The 21,817-nt window shown below is 37.0% G+C and overlaps 1 protein-coding gene across 15 annotated transcripts in view; it reads right to left on the bottom strand.

Annotated features, from left to right (window-relative positions):
* rbfox3a (RNA binding fox-1 homolog 3a) overlaps window positions 1-21,817 on the bottom strand; it is a 1,578,835-nt gene that overhangs the window by 70,408 nt on the left and 1,486,610 nt on the right. For all 15 annotated transcript variants that reach the window (XM_063074393.1, XM_063074392.1, XM_063074398.1 and 12 more), the window contains 2 exons: window positions 17,327-17,380; window positions 10,896-10,988 (listed from right to left, as the gene is read on the bottom strand). In XM_063074393.1, the coding sequence (XP_062930463.1) occupies window positions 10,896-10,988; window positions 17,327-17,380 (147 nt within the window). The remainder of the gene's footprint in view (window positions 1-10,895; window positions 10,989-17,326; window positions 17,381-21,817) is intronic.

Genomic DNA, 21,817 nt, shown 5'->3' with positions numbered 1-21,817 from the left:
ACAAGATCTTGTTGCAGAAGTTCCAATGAGTTGTTGCAGTACGTTCTATTGTAAGCAAATGTTGAAAGCAGGCTACAAAAGTGCTAAAAGAGACTGGAAGGTAAAGTGCTGAAGAAAAAGCTGTTTGGTCCCTTTGAGTGTTCAACCTGCATACACCAAGCAAATTCTAGGTATTCCAACAGCTCCTGACTCAAGCAGTGAAGGTAGTGGTAAGGCCTAATTCGTTCAGAAGAAACAGTTTCTCCTTTCATTGGGCTGGTCCAGATTCTGCTTAATAGTCACAATGAAAATAGATCTGCCTATGGCACTTCCATTGATTACCATGAGAAGGTGGTAAGCCTCTTTCTTCTTGTTGCTCATACAAGCAAAAATGCTCCTTTCTACTTATCACCCTAAGCACATGGTTTGTTTCATTATTTAAACAATTAAAACTAAAGTTCCATCAATTTAATCTGAAATTAATTGTAAGGTACATAAGGGTGAACCTAAATAGACTCTAATTTTTCATTCACCAAATCAGTCTCAGGCTCATTAAAAGTAGACTTCAAGAGATCAGCAGGGTTTGATGATTCGCACAAGGTCGGAGTACATATTAAAGAGAAAAGATTTTCACTCAATGACTTTCAAGTACTACCTTACAAATTATGATTATTAGTTACATAATGAGAAACTGGTAGGCACGGTGTATTTGTTTCAACGTGTGGTGGATACTAAGCCTTGGTGGCACTATTCCATGGCATCATTAGTGTGATCCATCAAAGGTCAATGTCCAGGTGACATTGGCATTGGTTGCACAATTTCACAAGGATTCAGTCACTGTGACAAATCTGGCCCTGGAAGTCCCCATTTCAGGGAGCTAACTAACCTCACAGCATTGATTGGGCTTCCTGGATGTGGTACTTTATCATTTCTGCTGTAGTTCTGAGGGAATGCAAGCAGCATGGGAAAAGTGCACATTGCTCTCCCTCAGGATAACAGCAACACAAATTGTAGCCCATTTCTTTGGCGTACTTGATTTCCTGTGAGCTGTCAGCTCAGTCAATAAGTTAATCTAAGAAAATACCAACAGAGTTTAAGATATTAAAGGGATCAAGGAAAATGGTGGCTAGCACAGGAAAGTGGTGCTGAGATAAAAAGATAACCAATTGAAGACAGGGCACAGAGGGCTAATTGTCTTCTCCTGCTTTGACTTCTGATGTTCTACTGGATACTAATTTGACAGGGAGATGTAAATCAGAGTGATAGTGCTGAAGATGAGGTAGTTGGTTTACAAACAGGGGCAATGTGTAGTGAGACTCCTAGCAAGGAGAGGCTGATGGAAGGGCAAAGTTGCAGTCAACAGGATGAATTGCAATGTAAAAGGCAGTCAAAATCGAAAAGGGAGAATACAGAACTGAAGGTGTTATATTTGAATGTGTACCGTATACGGAATAAGGTATATGAACTTGTAGCACAGTTACAGATTGGCAGGGATGATGTTGTAGGCATCACTGAATCATGGCTGAAAGAAGATTATAACTGGGAGCTTAATGTCCAAGGATACACATTGTATTGAAAGGATAGGCAGGAAGGCAGAAAGGTGACATTGATCTGTTGGTGAAAAATGAAATCAAATCATTAGAAAGAGGTGACATAGGGTCAGAAGGTGATGAATCATTGTGGATAGAGCTAAAGAACTGCAAGGGTAAAAGGACTCTGATGGGAGTTATATACAGAGCCCCAAACAGTAGCAAGGAGATGGTCTATAAATTATATCAGGAGATAGAAAATACATTCCAAAAGGGCAATGTTACAAAGTCATGGAAAATTTCAATATGCAGGTAGATTGGGAAAATAAGGTTGGTGCTGGATCTCAACTAGAATGCCTTCAAGATGGCTTTTTAGAGCAGCTTAGGGGTTGAGATGACTAGGGATGGTGCCGTGAACCCTAAGGGGCAAGTGATCATAATATGATTGAATTCACCCTGAAATTTGAGAAGGAGAAGCTAAAGTCAGATGTATCAGTATTACAGTAGCGTATGGGAATTACAGAGGTATGAGAGAGGAACTGGCCAGAATTAGTTGGAAAAGAACACTGGTAAGGATGATGGCAGAGCAGCAATGGTTGGAATTTCTGGAAGCCATTCGGAAGGCACAGGATATATCCATCCTAAAGAGGAAGAAGTATTCAAACAGCAAGATGACACAACTGTAGCTAACAAGAGAAATCAAAGCCAACATAAAAATTAAAGGGAGGGTATATAATACAACTAAATTTAGTGGGAAGTTAGAGAGTTGGGAAGCTTTTAAAAACCAACAGAAGGCAACTAAAAATCATTAAGCAGATAAAGATGGAATATGAAAGTACGCTAGCCAATAATATTAAAGAGGATACCAAAAGTTTCTTCAGATACATAAAGTGTAAAAGAGAGATGAGAGTGGATATTGGACCATTGGAATGTGACACTGGAGAGGTAGTAATGAGGACAAGGAAATGGCTGATGGACTGTATCAATATTTTGCATGTCTTCACTGTGGAAGACACTAGCAGTATAGTGGAAGTTCCAGATGCCAGGGGTAATTAAGTGTGTGAACTTACCATTACTAGGGTGAAGTTTCTTGGGAAACTGAAAGGTCTGAAGGTAGATAAGTCACCTGGACCAGATGGTGTACATCCCAGGGTTCTGAAAGAGGTGGCTGAATTGATTGTGGAGGCATTAGTAATGCTCTTCCAAGAATCACTGAGTTCTGGAATGGCTCCAGAAGACTGGAAAATTGCAAATGTCACTCTGCTCTTCAAGAAGGAAGAGAGGCAGAAGAAAGGAAATAATAGGCCAATTAGTCTGACCTCAGTGGTTTGGAAGATGTTGGAGTCGATTGTTAAGGATGTAGTTTTGGGATGCTTGGAGGTACATGATAGAATAGGCTATAGTCAGCATGATTTCCTCAAGGGAGAACCTTGCCTGACAAATCTGTTGGAATTGTTTGAAGGAATAACAAGCAGGAGAGTCAAAGGAGAATCGGTTGATGTTGTGTACTTGGATTTTCAGAAGGCCTTTGACTAGGTGCCACACATGAGGCTGCTTAACAAGCTACGAGACCATGGTATTACAGGAAAATTCTAGAATGGATAAAGCAGTGGCTAATTGGCAGGAATGCGAGAGTGAGAATAAAGGGAGCCTTTTCTGACTGGCTGCTGGTGACTCGTGGTGTTCCACAGGGGTCTGTGTTGGGACTGATTCTTTTTACGTTTTATGTCAATGATTTGGATGATGGAATTGAATGGCTTTGTTGCAAAGTTTGCAGGCAATATGAAGATAGGTGGAGGGGTAGGTAGTTTTGAGGAAGTAGAGAGGCTACAGATGGACTTAGACAGATTAGGAGAACGGGCAAAGTAGTAGCAGATGGAGTACAGCGTCGGGAAGTGTATGGTCATGCACTTTGGTAGAAGAAATGAAGAGTAGACTATTTTCTAAGTGGAGAGAAAATAAAATAAACTGAGGCACAAGGTGACTTGAGAGTCCTTGTGCCTGATTCCCTATAGGTTAATTTGCAGGTTGAGTTTATGGTGAAGAAGGCAAAGGCAATGTTAGCATTCTTTTCAAGAGGATTAGAATATACTGTAAAAGCAAGGATGTAATGTTGAGACTTTGTAAAGCACTGGTGAGGCCTCACCTGGAGTACTGTGAGCAGTTTTGTGCCTCTTATCTGAGAAAGGACATTCTAAAACTGGAGAGGGTTCAAAGGAGGCTCACAAAAATGATTCCAGGCTTGAGCAGTCTGTTATATGAAGAACAGCTGATGGCTCAGGGGCTGCTATTCACTAGAATTCTGAAGAATAAGGATTGACCTAACTGAACCCTATCAAATGGTTAAAGACCTTGATAGAGTGGATGTGGAGAGGATATTTCCTATGGTGGGAGAGTCTAAGACCAGAGGGCTCAGCCTCAGAACAGAGGGGTGTCTGTTTAGAACAGAGATGAGGAGGAATTTCTTTTGCCAGAGAGTGGTGAATCTGTGGAATTCGTTGCCACAGGCAGCTGTGGAGGCCACGTCTTTATGTATATTTAAGGCAGAGGGTGACTGATTCTTGATTGGTCAGGATGTGAAGAGGTACGAGGACAGGCAGGAGACTGGGGCTGAGAGGGAAAATGCTTTAGTCATGATGAAATTGCAGAACAGTCTTGATGGGACAAATGGCCTAATTCTGCTCCTATATCTTATGGTCTTACGGATTCCCAGCCAACATTTAGACTGGAGAGAAAAGGAGAGTGGCATGTTTTTGTATGCAAGTGGAAGATAACAGGTGTGGGTGCCTTGTACTGGCTGGCCTATTTGTTCCTCTGCATGATTTCTGGCCCCCTCCTGCAGCAACTGTAGGTGTCATGGTTAATTACAAAATAGTAAAGCCTCCTCTTATTAAGTGCCACCCTTCACAGCCCTCTACAACTTACATGGTACACAAATGGCAGAAAACTCATTGGAACTATTAGAAGTTTCAGCAGAAGGCTAATGTCCTGGCCTCCAGGCATTCACTGGATGCCTTCAGCCACTTCCAAGAGTCAAAGCACAGGGAGGTCTTTAAACAGCAGACATACAAATGAAATGGAGATGCAAGACACCACAGGCACTGGATTCTGGACCAAAAAATAAACCACTGGAGGAACTCAGCTGGCCAGGCAGCATCTGTGGAGACAGAGGGATAGGTAGTGTTTTGGTTCAAGATCCTGTGCTCATGAGTTTACTAATTTACTACTGACCATTTACCTGGCAGTGGCAGATCATCTCCATTAATATTGCTCACAGTTCTCTTGCTCCACATATTTTTTTCGAGATTGATTTAGAATTGCTAGAGAGCCAAGGGGCTGAAAGGGGGATTTTGTTTCCAAAGCATATTCAGGCCAATATTTCTCTATTATATGGGGAGTTGCTTAGATGGGAATAGGGAAACTGGGGAGGAAGATCAGTAGAAGGCAAACTTTGTGTGTGATATGAATACTGGAATCATGATCCCATTTCCATTAACTTCCCTCTGTCGAGCAATTCCAAATATATTACCAACACCACAAATATCTTTAAAATATTGGGGTTGAAAAGTTGATTGCATGGAAAGTTGTGTGCATCTTTTTTGGTGCTGTGGGTTGTGGTCATGCCTCACTGGATAACTTGAAAAAGAAATATGATATTGGTGAAAGCAAGGTTAAAAATAAACTCTTGAGGACACCTACAGAAAAGTCACCTACATGTCTCCCAACACCTGCACAGCTCATAGATCATTGGATGCACGTCAGACCTTAAGGAACACTCTGTTTGGGAGACTTTGTCCAACACCATAAATGGCACCAATGGAAGAGATGTAACACTGATGGAATGAGGGAGAAATGGCAAGTCTCTGTTGTTTGCAAACCTCTCCGAGTTATACCAGGCCAATCGACCTCTGTGCTACTGATTGCATTGATGTGCAAAGATGACCTATTCATGTGATACTTGTGGACAAAAATGAAATTCAAAGTGGCAAAAATTTTGGGCAAAACATAAAATTCCAATGGGAGCCTAAACTTTGTGTCTCATTGTTGACATATCAAATGTTTAGTTTCACTGTGAGTGAAAAATGCAGGCTATAAGTTGCTCCGTTAAAAACCAGTTTCTTTTGGTGAATGTGAAAATGCCTATTGTGCACTAGATGATGTCATTAGATGTGCATCTGATGCCAAGCAAACATTAGGATGATTAGGTGAATCAAGTTCAGAAGGGCCCATTCCAATTTTCTGATGATTCGAATCTATTGAGATATGATTGCAATCATAATCTAACATTTGAAGTAACTTCTATGAGCAAGTCATGCATAAAAAGCACATGCCAGTAAGTTCAGCTTCTGACACATAGTTTCAAAATCAACACAGTTGCTTTAAACATTAACCAGCGATGAGAAAAAAGAACAATTTTTGCGTTCAGAGCTAATTTGCAAAAGTGTCCCTGAATTATGCATTAATTAAAATCAAAACACTTTGGGGAATTAGCCTTCCATAAGCATGAAAGATTTTTAATTATTTTGAAATCTGGTCTATAAGCTGAACTTCATGAATATAGTTCTCTTACATTGTGGACTGCTTGCATAAACTAGTGACAGTGATAGCTGACAAAGCTTATCTTGTCACAATAGATTATGGTGCAAATGAGAGACAGATGGAATGTATTGCAGTACATTCATTGGAGCCAATCTTGGGCATATCTTAGAGTACTATTGAGAGACGGCATTAAACAGTTATATATCGCTGCTTTCTAAAGGTTTTATACTGAATTCATTATCACCAGTTGCTCCTAGAAAAAAATCCTTGCATCCTCTATGAATCAAACCATACGTTTAATGCCTGGTATTTAAATATGTCAAATACAACATCTAAGGATCAAGAAAATAAAACCTTGCCAGTTTAGTTAGGTTTGTTGGAAGATATTATATGCTATAGCTTGTGATTTCTTCTAATTTGGTCATTGGAATAATAAGCAATGCATTAGCATGAAGCTATTACTATAGCCAGTATAATTTATTTACTTTTACCAAATAAAGGAACAGCAATGAGTAGAAATAATACATTTATAAATCTTTAAAAAAATATGAAAGATAATAAGGGCATCTCTATACTACTCTGAAAAATATGTGCCCTTGAAACACGGTCACTGACTTTACATGCTACCATTTAAAAAGCTACCACTTAAAGCTCCTGATTAGCTGATGACATTTCTGATGTCTTCAATCTAATCATTGCTCTTGTGCAACGCCTCCAAACCAGTGCTCCAAATTCCTTTGAAGATACCAACAAGAAGAAATTATGAAGCTGCGTTTCTCATCACTTTATCGGGGCTGTCACATATTCTCAAGATTCAAGGTGATGTTTGCCTAGACCATGATAGTTGCTAAAAAAAAACCAGTACATTAAACAGCCCACCAGGGTTCTTATAATGGAATGGATAACATGATCCATTGATCACTTACAAAGACTTTAAAGCAAAGGATCAAAAAGCAACAAGCATATTAATATTAATATATTCCAATATTCTTGCATGTCATTTCCACATGCATTTAACAAACTACTCCAATATAATCTAGGCAGAATACCAAACCATATGTAATCTCTAGAGAGGAGGTGTTGTGCTCCTTAATCTTTTATTGTTTAGAGTGTCTGTTGTACCAAAGTGTCTTCGCATTCTTTACGCTCAATTCACCTGCAAACTGATCAGAACATTTGTACTATTCTAATTAATTAAGTGGGAGTTCTTGGTTTACCAGGACATCTATGGTTCTTACTTTGTTATTGTAAATGGCCTCAGGGATCTTTCTTTGATATAACATAAAGGCACATTGGATTTATAGAACCAAAACTAGCTATTCATTCCATTTGAACTTTAACCATGCTTCTGATCTGTACAAGCCTCTGTTTAACCCTGTTAACTGAGTTCTGATGAAGGGTCTTGGCCCGAAGTGTTGACGGTTTACTCTTTTCCATAGATGCTGCCTGATCTGCTGAGTCGCTCCAGCATTTGGTGTGTGTTGATTGGATTTCCAGCATCTGCAGATTTTCTCTTGTTTTTAACAGTTCCTTCTTTTACTTTTTCCCTTGTATACTTATCTAGTTTCACCTACCCACCTTCTTCCTAAGAGTGACTTATGTGGTATTAGGTTCCAAATATCAACAAAGCTATAGGTTAAAAACAAAGTTTCCACTGTATTCCTTTTTTGATTTATTGGTGACTATTAAATTTTCATGTCACCAACTTTCACCTTCCCCAGGTGGAACCATCTTTTTCATGCCTAGCCTATCAAAGTAATTTTAATTTAAAAATTTTTAAATTTCAATTTTAAAAGCCATTGTTCTGTTGGGGAAAAAACTACTCTTCTAAAGGAGAGGGCTCCAGCTAGAGTGGCAGTTGTAAAAATAGCCTGTTCATAAAAAATGATAACGACAGCCCACTTACTAACTGTCTGCATTTTTCTCATTAAGTGGGTGGAAATCCTTTAACTTCTGGGATAGGTGCCTAAGGATACACTACCTTTTCGTAGTATAGTTCCAGTGGTGGTCAAGCGCCAATAATCAATTGGAGAAGAGTTTACCTCTCCCTGCATGTATGGAACCAGATTGGTGGCAGGAGGAGGGAATTAGCTATCTTATTCATGGGAGATTGGCAAACCAGAACATATATGGAATAATTGAATTTTTCATGAATGATTCAATTTGTGACAACTGTACAATCTTTTTCATTCAATAAAAGGTGAAAGGATATAAAAGAAATTAAGAATTTGATTGATGTGGAACATTTTATTCTCCTCCACAAACAATAAAACGTTAAGAAAACAGGATTTAGGTATTCAGTGATTGTGATAGCAAAATGCTCCATAATGATATATGTTTCAATTAACATTTTATGCTTTGATGTGAGATAAAATGTTGAACTGAAATGCATTATTTTAGTAACAAATGGAAAAGTTAAAAAGAAACAAATTACAGCCTCTTGACATCTTTGAAAAATAAAACTTCCCAATAAAGGCAGCAGTGGAGATCTTAGAGCAGGGGTCGGCAACCTTTTTGCCTCTGTGGGCCAGATCGTGTATTAATGAGCGGACAGTGGGCCAGATAAATGCCATAACAAACTTGAAATATGGGAATTATCCATTTAAATACCTCCAGTTATGTTTGGACTCAAATTAATGAATAACGCATGCTAGAAAATCATTTGTGCTTAAGGTTGCCTACCCCAGTTTAGAGTAACCACGAAATAGTTTCACTGTAAAGCACCTGCCTCCCACTATATTAAGCAAGGCTTTTCTTAGAAAATGCTTACCATGAAAATAAGCGAAAGGAGGAAGTGATATATTGCTTATGGCATGAACTTTGTAAATGAGAAGAGTTATCGGAAAGTGCACAGAAATGGCATGGATTTGTGACGTTGGACTGAAGAGCCTAGGCAGTGTATTTCAGGTACTGAGCACTGAATCAGAATCATTACTCACTCTAGACCACTCAAGAATTGAAAAGCCTGTTCTGCACTTGAGAAATTCAGAGGACAAATTTCACTCTTTGCAAAGTCAATGAAATCTGCTGAAGTGGGTGCATTCAGCTATTGCAGCCTTATCCCCAATGTGTGCTCATCATGCTGATACCCCATTGACTGAAAAGTGTATTTGGAACATACTTAGTGAAGTTAGACCATAGGACAATAAGATATAGGAACAGAAGTAGACCATTTTCCCCATTGAGTTTGCTCTGCCATTTTATCATGGCCGATCCAATTTTCCTCTCAGTTCCAATCTCCTGGCTTCTCCCCATATCCCTTCATGCTCTGACTAATTGAGAATCTACTTTAATTAACTCAAACACTTGGCCTCCGTAGCCGCCTGTAGCAATGAATTCCACAGTTTATCCACTCTCTGGCTAAAGAAATTCCTCCTCATGTGAAACCTTTATATGAAAATTTTTCCAAAGTATTCAGTTTTAAAATGAGGAAAGAAATCAAAGATTATTCAGGTTACATATAATTTGTAACATAATCTACTCAAACTTCAAAATCTAAATGTTGATTTATGACGACACCACGGCTGTTGTGTTTTATTTTCTCATGCCTACAGCTTTGACAAATGAGTAATTTTATATTTATGCTTGTCAATAGTTCTGAGCAGTGTTATGACTCCAACTCTGATAACTTGAACGATAAAGTATACAGTTTTATAATAAACATTTAAAATAACTTTGGTACCTTAACTTGGTTGTTCACTCTGAGTAGCTGCACATACTGGTCAATATCATTTGAAGCAGTATGGATTTCAATAAAAACTGCTATGATTTAGCAAATAACATAAGAGAGCATGTTTATTTTAATCTTAAGGGCGTCTCATAGTTAAGTATACTTTCTGTGGTGCCAACACCCATACATTGTAGATGCATGTAGCACATTGAACATATCTCATTTCTGCAATTGTTTTAATCTATCATTAATGGCAAGGATACTGTTCCGTTGTATTTCAGAAATCTCCAGCACTGTGATGCAGTAAAGGAAACAGCCCTAAAGCCCCAGGCATTTATAATTTTCATGCTTGCACCTAAGCCTGGCAAATTTCAAGTTGAAGAAAATGAGTATTCTTCTTAGGCTGCAGAATTGAAGGCTAATTCCCACAGGATTCATTTAATATCTGAGTTCATTAATGAACTGTAAAGTGGACACAGAAACTAATGGGAATGAGCAACAACAAAACATTACAGTAAAGATAGCTTTGAACAATTGCAGAAGTACGTTCTTTGTGGAAAAAGCTTCCCTCATACTGTTAACTGAATCATCACTTGCTCCATCATCTCAGCAAAGCAAGTGGCTGAGTTAGATGAAATCACATTTTTTTTTTGGAAATCAAGGCAGTGGGCATTTCAATTGTCCCCAGCACAGGAAGGGTTTGAACACAGTCCGAAATGACATCACCATAAATAGTAAAAGGACAAAGTGGCTATATTCTGTTTTGATAATGCATATTTTTAATTCCATAGACTTGATTCCTATTAGCATCAGTAGTTTACAAAAATTGAATAATACCTTGTCCATATGAAATTCAGATTTTCCAGAATTTAACATTCAGATATACCATGGGGAGTGGTATTTTATTAAATCACAGTTACTTGACTAGTAAGTCATTATCAGCAGAATCATATACGTTTCTTTACATTGATCACCTTTAATACTACAGCATCCTCAGCAAAGAAAGAATAAGGAAGACCACTGTGACTCCTTTCCTCTGTTAAGTCACCTGTTTCACACAACATATGAAGATATGGAAGATGAGAGAGGAAGAAATGGAAAACACACACTAACCGACCAATGGAAAATGATGAAGTGGACAATCAAAGGAGGGAAAAGAGAAAGAATTGGACCTGCACCTCTATTTTACGGCCTTCTACGATTGTTCCATTTAATTTCTCCCGTGCCCTGTCCGCGTCAGCACTGGTTTCAAAAGTTACGAAACCAAATCCCTGCATGCAGGTAAGAGAAAAGGAAAAGAGAGACATGCATATGATTATACAGAAAATACGACTGTCTCCTGATGTGCCAAGTACACCAGCTAGAACAGCAAGGTTACAAATTCAATCTACAGAAGCACAGAACGACCAGGCCTCAGAGAATGAAAAGATAGGAAATCTCAGAGTGAAAGAGATGGGTCGACCAATTGAAAACATATAACTAGGTCATTCACACATTTGCAGTAATTATGCCTGCTGAGGTCCTTGTACTGGATAATTATTTCTACCACAGGTAAAAGTAGGACCATTGGAGTATGTAAGGAGCCAACTTGGAGTGGGATGATTTTCAGCCCAACCCCTGCTCAGAAGTTTCTTAACACTGCAGTCCTTCCTTTGGAACGTAACCAGAGAAATAAATTCTGATATGTAACAGCATAGTATTTAGTTTGGTTATTTATGAACTGAAATATAATCACATCAAGCTTTGGGGCATTTTGCAAACTTCAACAGTGATCATACGATATCAACAGTTTCCAACTCCCAGATTTTTTCATCCATTGAAACTATATAAAATTAGGGAAAATTATAGAGAAACTATATAAAATTAAATAAAAAAACATGATGTAAATTTAATTTATCAAATATGGATTGAATTAGACAGGCTATTATTTGGTAGAGATAGGCCATTAGATAGCTGAAAGACTTGAGGAAACATGATTCTGTAAGATCTTATTTCCTATTTTGTAATAGCATTCTACATTGTGTGTGGCCCAGCCATGGAAGAACATAGGCAGAAGTGAAATTATATTTTGTCTTATATTGGGTACCAGATAAATACATAGCTCCCATTGCTTTTTATACCCTTGGCAATACTAGCTCAGCTGAGTACCTCTGTGTTTGAAAGTATGAACGAAGGAGAGACTCAATAGGCAAGCCTATGTGTCAGTTTCATCCACAAGTACAGGGTGAAGCCTCACCATGGACATTGTCTGCGAATCACAACAAAGTGTGGGCTGCAGTTCTGAACAAAAAAGGAATTGAGTTTAAACTTATCATGCTGCTCAGATCAAAATCTTTCAGGGAACTGACTGCAGATGACAGTTCTCCACCTTTGTAAAGGCTTGAGGAGCATATCCTGTCTGGCGCACTGTATGAATGGAAGAATGACAATAGTTCAGCCCGCTAAAGAAGCCTAGTGTTGAATCACTTGAGAAGATATTGGCTTTGTGAAACCCAAAACTTGACAACAGTGATTAGGAAAGCCAAGGGCTCTCCACAGTTCTCACTTCACTGCAAATAATTTCAATCCCCTCCTCTCCCCCCCACCCCGCACTAAATATACCCCACACCACCAGACTTTTTCAGGCCGTTTCAATGAGCTGAACAGTTGCTAATTAGTGCTGTAAGCAAAGAGATTTTGAAAACTTCACAGAATTGAGATATATTTATTTTTAACCATGCTATTGATGTTCCTAAATGCTGAAAGTACCATGCCATTTGACCACCTACTTTATATTGTTACTTCTACCTTTGTTGTTATATTTTAAATCAGCCTTACATGTATAGATTTAATCACCCTGTAGTTGCCAATATTATCAAGGAAAGGATAATGTCACTTTTGATAATAGGTATCATTATTAATGGGGGACAACGCAGGACTAAATCTGATGTGTTGCCTGTAGGATCTTGTAATGTCTTTACAAATTGAACTTTAGGACAGCATCAAGTCCAATTTAAGATATGAAATCTCATCTCTGTCTTGTGATATGAAAAACATTAAAACTGGCAACGAACACACAAAAATTGCTAAAGGAACTAAGCAAACCTTCGGCCCAAATTGTGGACTGCTTATTCATTTCCAGAGAAGTTGCCCAACTATTGAGTTCCTCCAGCATTTTGTGTGTGTTGTTTTGGATTTCCAGCATCTGCAGACTTTCTCAGATTTCATACTGGTGAGGGCAGCTGTTTTCCCTGGGTTTTGGCAAAGGGAGAACTAAAACTAGTTAATTAAAGTTTCCACTTAACAGTCAGGGTTGAAATATAGCAACAACAACAATGGCTTTTGTATGCTTCTTTAAAAAGGTGGAAGAAGTTAAAGATGGGTGTTACCAGGGGTTTATTTTAAATCCTTTCTTTGGTGTTATCACTAGATTTGCTTCTATAATCAGCTGAGTGAACTTCAGTTGACAAGATGGTAAAATGATGGACTGGGATCAGTTAGTTCCTCTGTCACATCATGGGTAGATAATACAAAATGTTTTAAGTATTAGGCTTTAAAAGGCAATTGGATAATTTTGTTATTACTTGGAAATGGTACACAATATTGGATTAGGACAACCCTTCAGAAAATCTGACACAGAACTGTTCAGCAATACGCATGTGAGACAAGTGGCTGCTCTTCTGTATACAGTCTTCCATGCTTTCCTTGAAAATAGTACTAACGGTTCACTTTGTCCGCTGAACAAATGCCATAATCTAACCAAATATTCTGTAGTCTTGAGCACATGACTACAAGCTCCCAGAACTTCATCTTTGTTTATGATGCTTATAAAGTTGCACTGTCCACTTTGCGTGACTTTGATAAGTTAATGAGGCTTCAAGATCACAACTGCATTCCATAGTGAAAAGTAACATTGTTTCAATGTTAACCTGTAGAAATTAGAATGGCATACTTAAAATCTCTATATATTTAAATACAATTAGCTCATCCCTTCAGTAATCAATCTAATATATTTTTGTAACCAGGTTCTGCTGTACTGTGAGTTTTATCATCAGAGAGTACAAATAAAATTATATCAGATTTGCACAAATAGAAAAGAAACAAGGTCATTCGAAAAATAGTTGAGTTAAGACTTTTAAAAATATATTCCAGTATTCATAATTACATCATAGATTAAGATGTAATTATGCATAGTGCATTTCCTGTGTATAAGAAGGTTTGTATCCTTTTTGCAAATTAAATTGTTCGAACAAGTTTAGTCCTTCAAGCATTGTGCTAATCTTTTCAAGGGATTTTTTTTAACTGGAAAGCGTACTTCACATAGCTTTCATCTACTTAGTGGACTTTTAGGTTTTTATTTCTGATCATCATCTGTTGATGCATGGTATATGTTGACACAAATAAATTAGATTAGTTCTCAGTGACTATTTCTTTTGGGAGGTATACGACATGAACATAACAGTTAGATCAGAAAATAACAATTACTTTGTACCAAAGATACTATGTGTTTATCTTGAAAACAGCAATCACCTATTTCTTTCTTTCTTTTTCAATCTTTTTATTAATTTCACCTATTTCAGTGGAATTGTGAATTTGGAAGTTTTCTCAAGCTGATTCTAATTGTGCAGGGTAAGAAAGTTTAGGGTGGAAACTAGGTGGTCTGTGGTGAAAATCAGTGGCACATTAGGGAAGTAAGTGCACAGGACTTTGTCAGATAGCAGCAATCATATAAAGCGATGAATCAGGTTGATTAATTGCACATGCACACTGAGGCCCTGTTCCCAGTCATCCTTGCTCTGCTCAAAGGATGTTATAACTTCTATGCTGACTGTTTGGAACATCAATCATATTATTAGAAATAAAGTGGGCCAGTATTAAAATAAAAATGTAGGAGTCAATGGATCTAATAGATCCAATCTAGATCACACATTGTGCAGGCTAAATATGTTATTTATAAATTCTGAACTCATTGTTTAGAAAATTGTGTTTGAAAAGTACTAACAGTTTTTTCAATGTACTGTCAAAAACTCTCAAGAATATAAAAAGGAATCTTATATTCATTTTGTGTGCTTTAGGGACATGCTGCAATAGTTTTCCAATTAATTCATGATTTAAAATAGATGCTGGTTGATTACAAACACATGGGCATCTTGCAACAAATGGAAAACTCACTCAAAAGGAGAGGAGATTGAACCAAAGTGTAAAAAATTATGAGAGGCCTGGACAGAGTGAGAAAACAGGACATATTAGTAGAGAGATCTGTGCTAGTGGCAAAGATGCAAATGAAAGGTAAAAGGATTTGAGGGAACTTGAAGGGAGGTTCTTTCACTCAAAGGATGTGGAACACCACCACATGAATGAGTGGTTGAACCTGCAGCATTCAATACATTTAAAGTGTATTATGATAAGTACTTGATTTGCCATTACCAACACGAAATAGAATGTAGGATATGTCATTAATGCATTTTTTACCATCATGAAATGGTGAGATGAATGGCTTCCTTCTGGTGACATTTTTTTATGATTCCATTAAGTTGTAAGTTATTATATTGTCCCAGGGTTGGCAAAAGGCATATTAAAACTTTAGATATGTTCAAATGGTCCTGGAATATTGCGGTTAAGTCTTACTATATTGGGACCAGAAAGATTGCAGCCTTTTGATTTCTGTTCTTGCATATTATAGACACTGGTTCATTGGTTAACAGGCAATCATCCTTGAGACATAAAGATTTATACACAATGAGTATCTTTTTCATTGTGATAGTTATGCCACCAGCAAAGGGACTAGTTGTTGGCCCATTATCTATTAAAACTCAGTATGTTTTCCTCGCGTTTAAAACTGAAAACTGTTTGTCACATTGTGGCATGAATTTCTGAAAACAACTATTGGAGCACAGTGAGAAAATTAACATATAGATGGAGTAGTACTTGATTAGAGTCGTGTACGACTGGTGAAAAGATCTCATCGCAAAGTCGCTGTAGTTAGGAAACAGTGCTGACAATGACAATACTTAGAAATAGCAAAATAGCAGAAATATTTGTAATAGCTGGCATAATAAAGTGATAGCAGAAGTAATCATAAAAATGGATAAGAGGATAGTGAAATAACACCAAAGTTGAAGTAGTTATGAAGGAATATTCGGGGAGAGAATTTAATAAAATAGAGATAATGCTAACTGTCATTTTGTACTACCACTACAAGTTCAGCTCTCTCATTCCCAATGCAATCTGGGTCTAGGACCAATGCATTGGAATCAGCATGGTAAACACTAATGGATACTAGTTTCCTGGAATGCAAGACAAATAAAAGAACAATTAAAATCTCTAATCCTTGAATAGACTTTTCCCTCGTGACTCCAGCCAGTCCTCCACTTTACCACTCCACCATGGCGACCACAGGGTGAGTGATCAATCGTAATCATCAGCTTCCAGTTTGACCTGCTCTATCACTCTGTGTCCTACTGCTGGGCTAGAGTGAGTTTGGTTTGGTATTGATGCCAAACCATGTCCCGTTCCTATTAGCAGCACTGGTTTGTCTTTTTAATCCTTCTAAGCCTACTCTTTTGCACATTAACCCACTAAACCTGCTGCTTCATCCACTGATCTATTAAAACCTGTTGTTTTTGAATTAATCCTCTTTCCCTTCTGCTTCACATAGTAATCCTCTAGCCCTGCTATTTCACACATTTTAAACCTGCTGTTTTGCCCCACAACTCTTTAAAGATAACAGACCAACTTAAAGAGCACTCGAGGTCCATGATGCTGAACATTCTCAGATGATCGTCTACGTAATTTTTCATTAGAATGTGATCAGACTCATTTAATTTCCAAGGATAGAGCAAATTTTGGCATGTGTGAACTTTAGCATTATTGGTTTAATTTTATGACGTGAATATATATGAACAATTAAAAGCAAAAAAGAGAATTAATTAATCCAAGGAACTGCTGCATTTCTTTTAATCGTCCAATTTAGGCTATTTTCAGGTTTGCAATGATATCACTCCCGCATATCATTCAGGGATCACTGAGTCCAGCTCACTGACATCATTCTCCCCATTTTTAAGGACAAATATCTTGAAGGGAATGTGATGCAATATTTGTTTTATCGAATTAGAAATTGCTCATGACACCTTTGAAAGAGATGTCATGTTAGTGTTTCAGTCTGTAATAGTACAAAGCGGGATGCAACTACTGACCTATTGCAATTTTAACTCTATACAGTGATTAAGCTTCTTTACATTATGTACCTTGGAAGATCACCCAAGACAGTTTTCACAATTATGTTTTCAATGGGCATCACTAAAATACTCAGTGGATGGTTAAAATGGAGCACAGAATCCATAACCAAATGGAGATTTATGTTTATATATTTGATTCCCAATTGAACGCATTGGTCATTTATTTTACAGTGCACACATAATCCTGAGGAAATTATTGATACAGCAAAACTACCTGCTATATACACATGTACATGTAGTCGTTCCAATAGGAATTCTATCTAGTATGAAGAATTACTTTATACTATAATGTATTATGTGCCTAATAGTTCTGTTCAATATACTCAAAACACATGTACAGTCTTAAAATTACTGAAATAGTTTGCATGAATTAAATTAAATGTATTGCTTACCTTGGATCCCCGTTCATTAAAAATTATTTCAACGTCTAAAATTTTACCAAATTGCTGTTAAGAGACAAGAGAGACAGTTATTAGAAATATTATACTAAAAATCACATTGTACAAACTTCAGAAGCAACTCTTCTCATACAGAGCTGAAAAGCTTCCTTGCAAACCTATCTTTTGTGCTGAAGGTAAGCAGAAAATTTAGTCTGTACAGGAAATTTCAACATGGAAGCATCGTGTGAGGAGAGGTATTGCACCTCATTAAACCATATCTCAGTATTCAGTTCTGTTCTGTTTAATAATAGGTTTGAAGATGAATTATATTGATAATAGGAGTATCTCTGCAAAACAGAAGTAAAGTGGTGTAAATTTCTCTTAAAATTTGTCAGGTAATTATTTATTTGTTCATTTAATTAAAGCAGAATGACTTAATTTTTTTTTAAATTTTCAGGATAAACCATAAAAACCTTTTAATTATTAAGAATGTAAAATGTATTCCATATGAATGTATACATTTGGGTTATATTTATGAGCTTACTCTAAATTAGGAGAGAAGGTGCTTGCATGAGTCTTTTATAAGATTAAAATTAAAAGATTTAAATCCATGAGATAAACAAGATTTAAAGAAAAGTACCCCAAAATTTGTCTAGACAAGTGAAAAATACTATACGATCCAGGCGTAATTATAATCGTAAGTCACTTATTCGGCCTCAAAACATTAGAAAGTAACTCTCAGTCAAATATGGGGCAATTTTTTTAAGGAAGAAAATCAACAGAGCGCAAACATGATGGCAACAAGTGAGATAAGGAAAGCACACTCTCAGGAGCTGATAGAACATAATTATACGAGCTTGTGCTCGTAGATGAGACATAATCATTCAATCCACCTCACGTCCATCCATTACTAATTGGGTATGGTTTTAACCATAAGACCATTTGGAAGAGTATGTGTGGAATAATGAATACCAAGGCAGACTGTTGATGTTTAAGTGGTTCTATAAAATAACAGTTAATTTCAAAGAAATCTGTAGGGTTTAAACCAATGAAGGTTTCCTTTTCTAGCTGATATCTAATGCATGAACATACAATTTTGAGAGTTACTTTTATTTATGAAAAAGCTTGGTGTTATATTCAGTAAGGCACTAATAAAGAACAACAAGTACAAAACATAAATGGAGCATTAAACATGTGATACAGAAATGAAAAACACAGGGCAATAACTAGCTCCAGATGGAGATATTGGGTTTTGGTTCTTGTTGCACATACAATATACCGCAATAATGCAGCTTGCAGATGTTATTATAAAGAGATCGAGATGCTGGTGTTCGAGTAAGTTGCTTTGAGTAAGTTGAGTAACTTAATCATATTTAAGTAAACTGTTTAGTTTGTGGAAACTCTATTAACAGTTGCAACAAAGTGTGACAGAGTCTCTACGCTCAAGGCTTTTTATTTCCAAGGTTTCTCTGCTCCCTGGGTCTTTCTTAAAAGCAATCTGCAGATCCAGCCATTGTGATCCAAGTTTAACTCCAATTTCTCCCTTGACCCAGCTTTTGTGACCTCTGGGTAATTCTCCAAACAACCTCCCTACTTCCGTGCATGCTTTTTTTTCTGAGGTTAAAAATTACTTCATTTTGTTGGATCTGAAATACCAGTGCATTTCAGAAATGAAATATATAATACTAATATGCTGCTAAGGATATTTCTCCTGAAGTAATTTTATCCAGGTAGTCTCATTAAACAAACATTAATGTACTGTGCTCATAACCGAGCATTGCGAGGAAGAGTGATTAAAAGACATAATCTTTTTTTATTTCCTTAGTTTTTATACCTAATTACAGAATATTGTTCTCTGTAAATTAATTTTCAGTGCCAGTATTTTATCGACATTTTATAGTCTCCAGAACTGCTTCTGTATTTTTTAAATTTAATTTTCTAATATACTGCGAGGTAAGAATGTTTAATATTTCATCATGAATAAACCTTTTAGTTAAAGGTACAACAAACAGACTTTACAGAAAACACAGTAATATTGCATTTGGAACTCCTGAATACATTTTCATTACTGAATACTGTTTTGTTTTCCTACATCAAACACATCATTAATACCTTCACTAATAAGTTCCTGCAGATGATTAATTGTGTTGATTAAACAAATCAGAGAAGTGAAAGGAGCAACAGATCATATCTCTAATTTGAGAAATTTGTGAATTTCTGAGTGAATGAATGAAACAGTCTTGTTTTTGGCTGGAATTAATGCTGCTGCCAGAGTTCTAATCTAATGATTACAGTACAGGATTCAACAACTACTTCTGATAAAGTGAATACAAATGTGGCAGAAAAATGGCCCATAAAACGGTAACAGCTTCCAGAACTACTTTTGCACTCAATTACATTTGCACCTTTTGCCATTTTTATTACAATAGTATAGGAAGTGATTCCACAACAGAAAAACAAGGATTTCTGGAAATATGCTGTGAAACAGATTAGTTAAAAATAAATTTCCCACATTGAAGATCTTTACCCATTTATTGATGTTAAATGGGTGATCCATATTCAAGATGCCCAGGTATTAGTCCTAATCCCAAATTCCAGGGGTTAGTTTTTTTTAACCCAAACCCAAATATATAAACCAGAGGCACAATGGCTGCAAAATAACTTGTTATGAATTGATTGCTTCACAAAAGGGAATGGTTCAGGCCTTCACCATATATAAATCAATGGTCACTGGTCCAGTTTTGGAATTTGTTGAATGTGAACACCTCAAGAACCCAATGGCTATCCCTAATTCATTTTAAGAAGGTTGGGGTGAGGTGACTTGAATTGCTGGAGCTTTCCTGGTGAAGGTACTCACATGTGCTATTGCGAGGAGTCAACAGGTCAGAATTTGGCTTTGTTTGCTTTGCTGTTGAAACATTTACAGAAATATAGTTCACCCGGCCACAATGGTGTTAGAATTGTTTTCTTCCTCCTGTAGTTGATACCACATTCCTTCTCCTAGGACCTACCGGCAAGGCAGGTAATGGGGAACTATGTTCTCCCGTGTCTGCTGAGGGGACAGTCAGTGCTGGGAAATCATCATCCCACACATCCAGGTAATGTTACATCTCAAAGCTCTGGCCTCCACTGCAAAATTTGGACTCAAAAATGAATGCAAACTCAGGCTGTATCAGGTAGCAAGCCAAACATCACAACACTGCCATTATTATATCTTGCAGCATTTTTAGGCCATTTAGATTTTGGTTCTTAAAATAACAAGTTGAACAGCAATTTTTTTGGGAAAATATATTTAAATAGTTTGATAGTTTCACATGTAAATGTTGAAAGAAACTTATTAGTTCCTCCCCCCTGCCACCCTTATAGGGCTTTGCACAGGTAGTTACAATGTTGGAATAAAAACAGGGAAAAGGACTTATACGTGGGAAGCAAGGTTGGTGAAGAAATATTGCACAAGGCTTTGACGACAGTAAATCTCATCAAACAACCAAATCTTTGCCGTCTTCCAAGAGTACAGAAGAAATGGGCCTTTACAAACATAAAACTCATTGATCCATTCAGACAGGTTCTTTTTGCTAAAACAAAAAAAAACTTTTGTTTTCTGTAACATTAATATTTTTCCTCTCTCTCCTCATTTTGTTTTTGAGGGCATCATTCTTCTGTCCAATTATTGTATTATGTTTTAAATCTTAATGAACCCTTTGAGACAAGTTGAGATACTCATTGCAATCTCGCGTCTTTTCTGTCAGGACATAATAAGGACTTTTATCATAAATGGCTAATTACTACGAAACTTGCATTTTAATTGCTGTGAAAAGTCCATGAATTCTATTTTCTGCTAGAGTAACAGTAGGCTGAATGTGCTTAGTTGACACATAAGAACACAGCAGTGAAGAGACAGAAACCTCTGAGCCTCATTCTTAATGATTGCTATTGTCAAAATGCAGCTTGCAGATTGTTTAAGTGAGGTCCATTACAATTTTTTTTAAAGAAATGAAACCAATCAACCATTTCATGGTAACTGGAAAGGAATGCTTCCGAAGTAAAGGTTGGTTAGGTCATTTTATTACCAGACAATCCTTTTAGATACACATCAGGCCAAGTGGCAGCAGATTCATTTTTCTCTGATTGAAGATTGGTGTCATATGAATCTTTATGGGCACTAGTTTTTAAAATGTAGCTTTAACAGAAAGGATAATTGCATTGAACTATCAAATAAATTGTCATCTGTATGCCAAAGTGTAAACTATCAGCTGGGTGTAATGCAACATTGATGCTCCACACAGTCATTTAACAAAGTTACACAGGGGATGAATGGAAACTCAGCATTCTCCATTAAGAGATGTATCAAGAACATATCCAGTAAACATCTGTGAACATTTATCCAAGCCCTCATAGGTGGACTTAACACTGCAGCAGCTGAGTTGTGGGACAGGTAACTAATCCCAACAACAATATATACTGAATATGACCTTTTCTAAAAAACATGAAAGGTTCTAATCA

This window comes from Mobula hypostoma, chromosome 22 (assembly GCF_963921235.1).
Source record: "Mobula hypostoma chromosome 22, sMobHyp1.1, whole genome shotgun sequence".
In the NCBI taxonomy this organism is placed as follows: Eukaryota; Metazoa; Chordata; class Chondrichthyes; order Myliobatiformes; family Myliobatidae; genus Mobula; species Mobula hypostoma.
The sequence above is the reverse complement of the archived record's forward strand: the minus strand, read 5'-3'. Positions and strand labels throughout refer to the sequence as shown.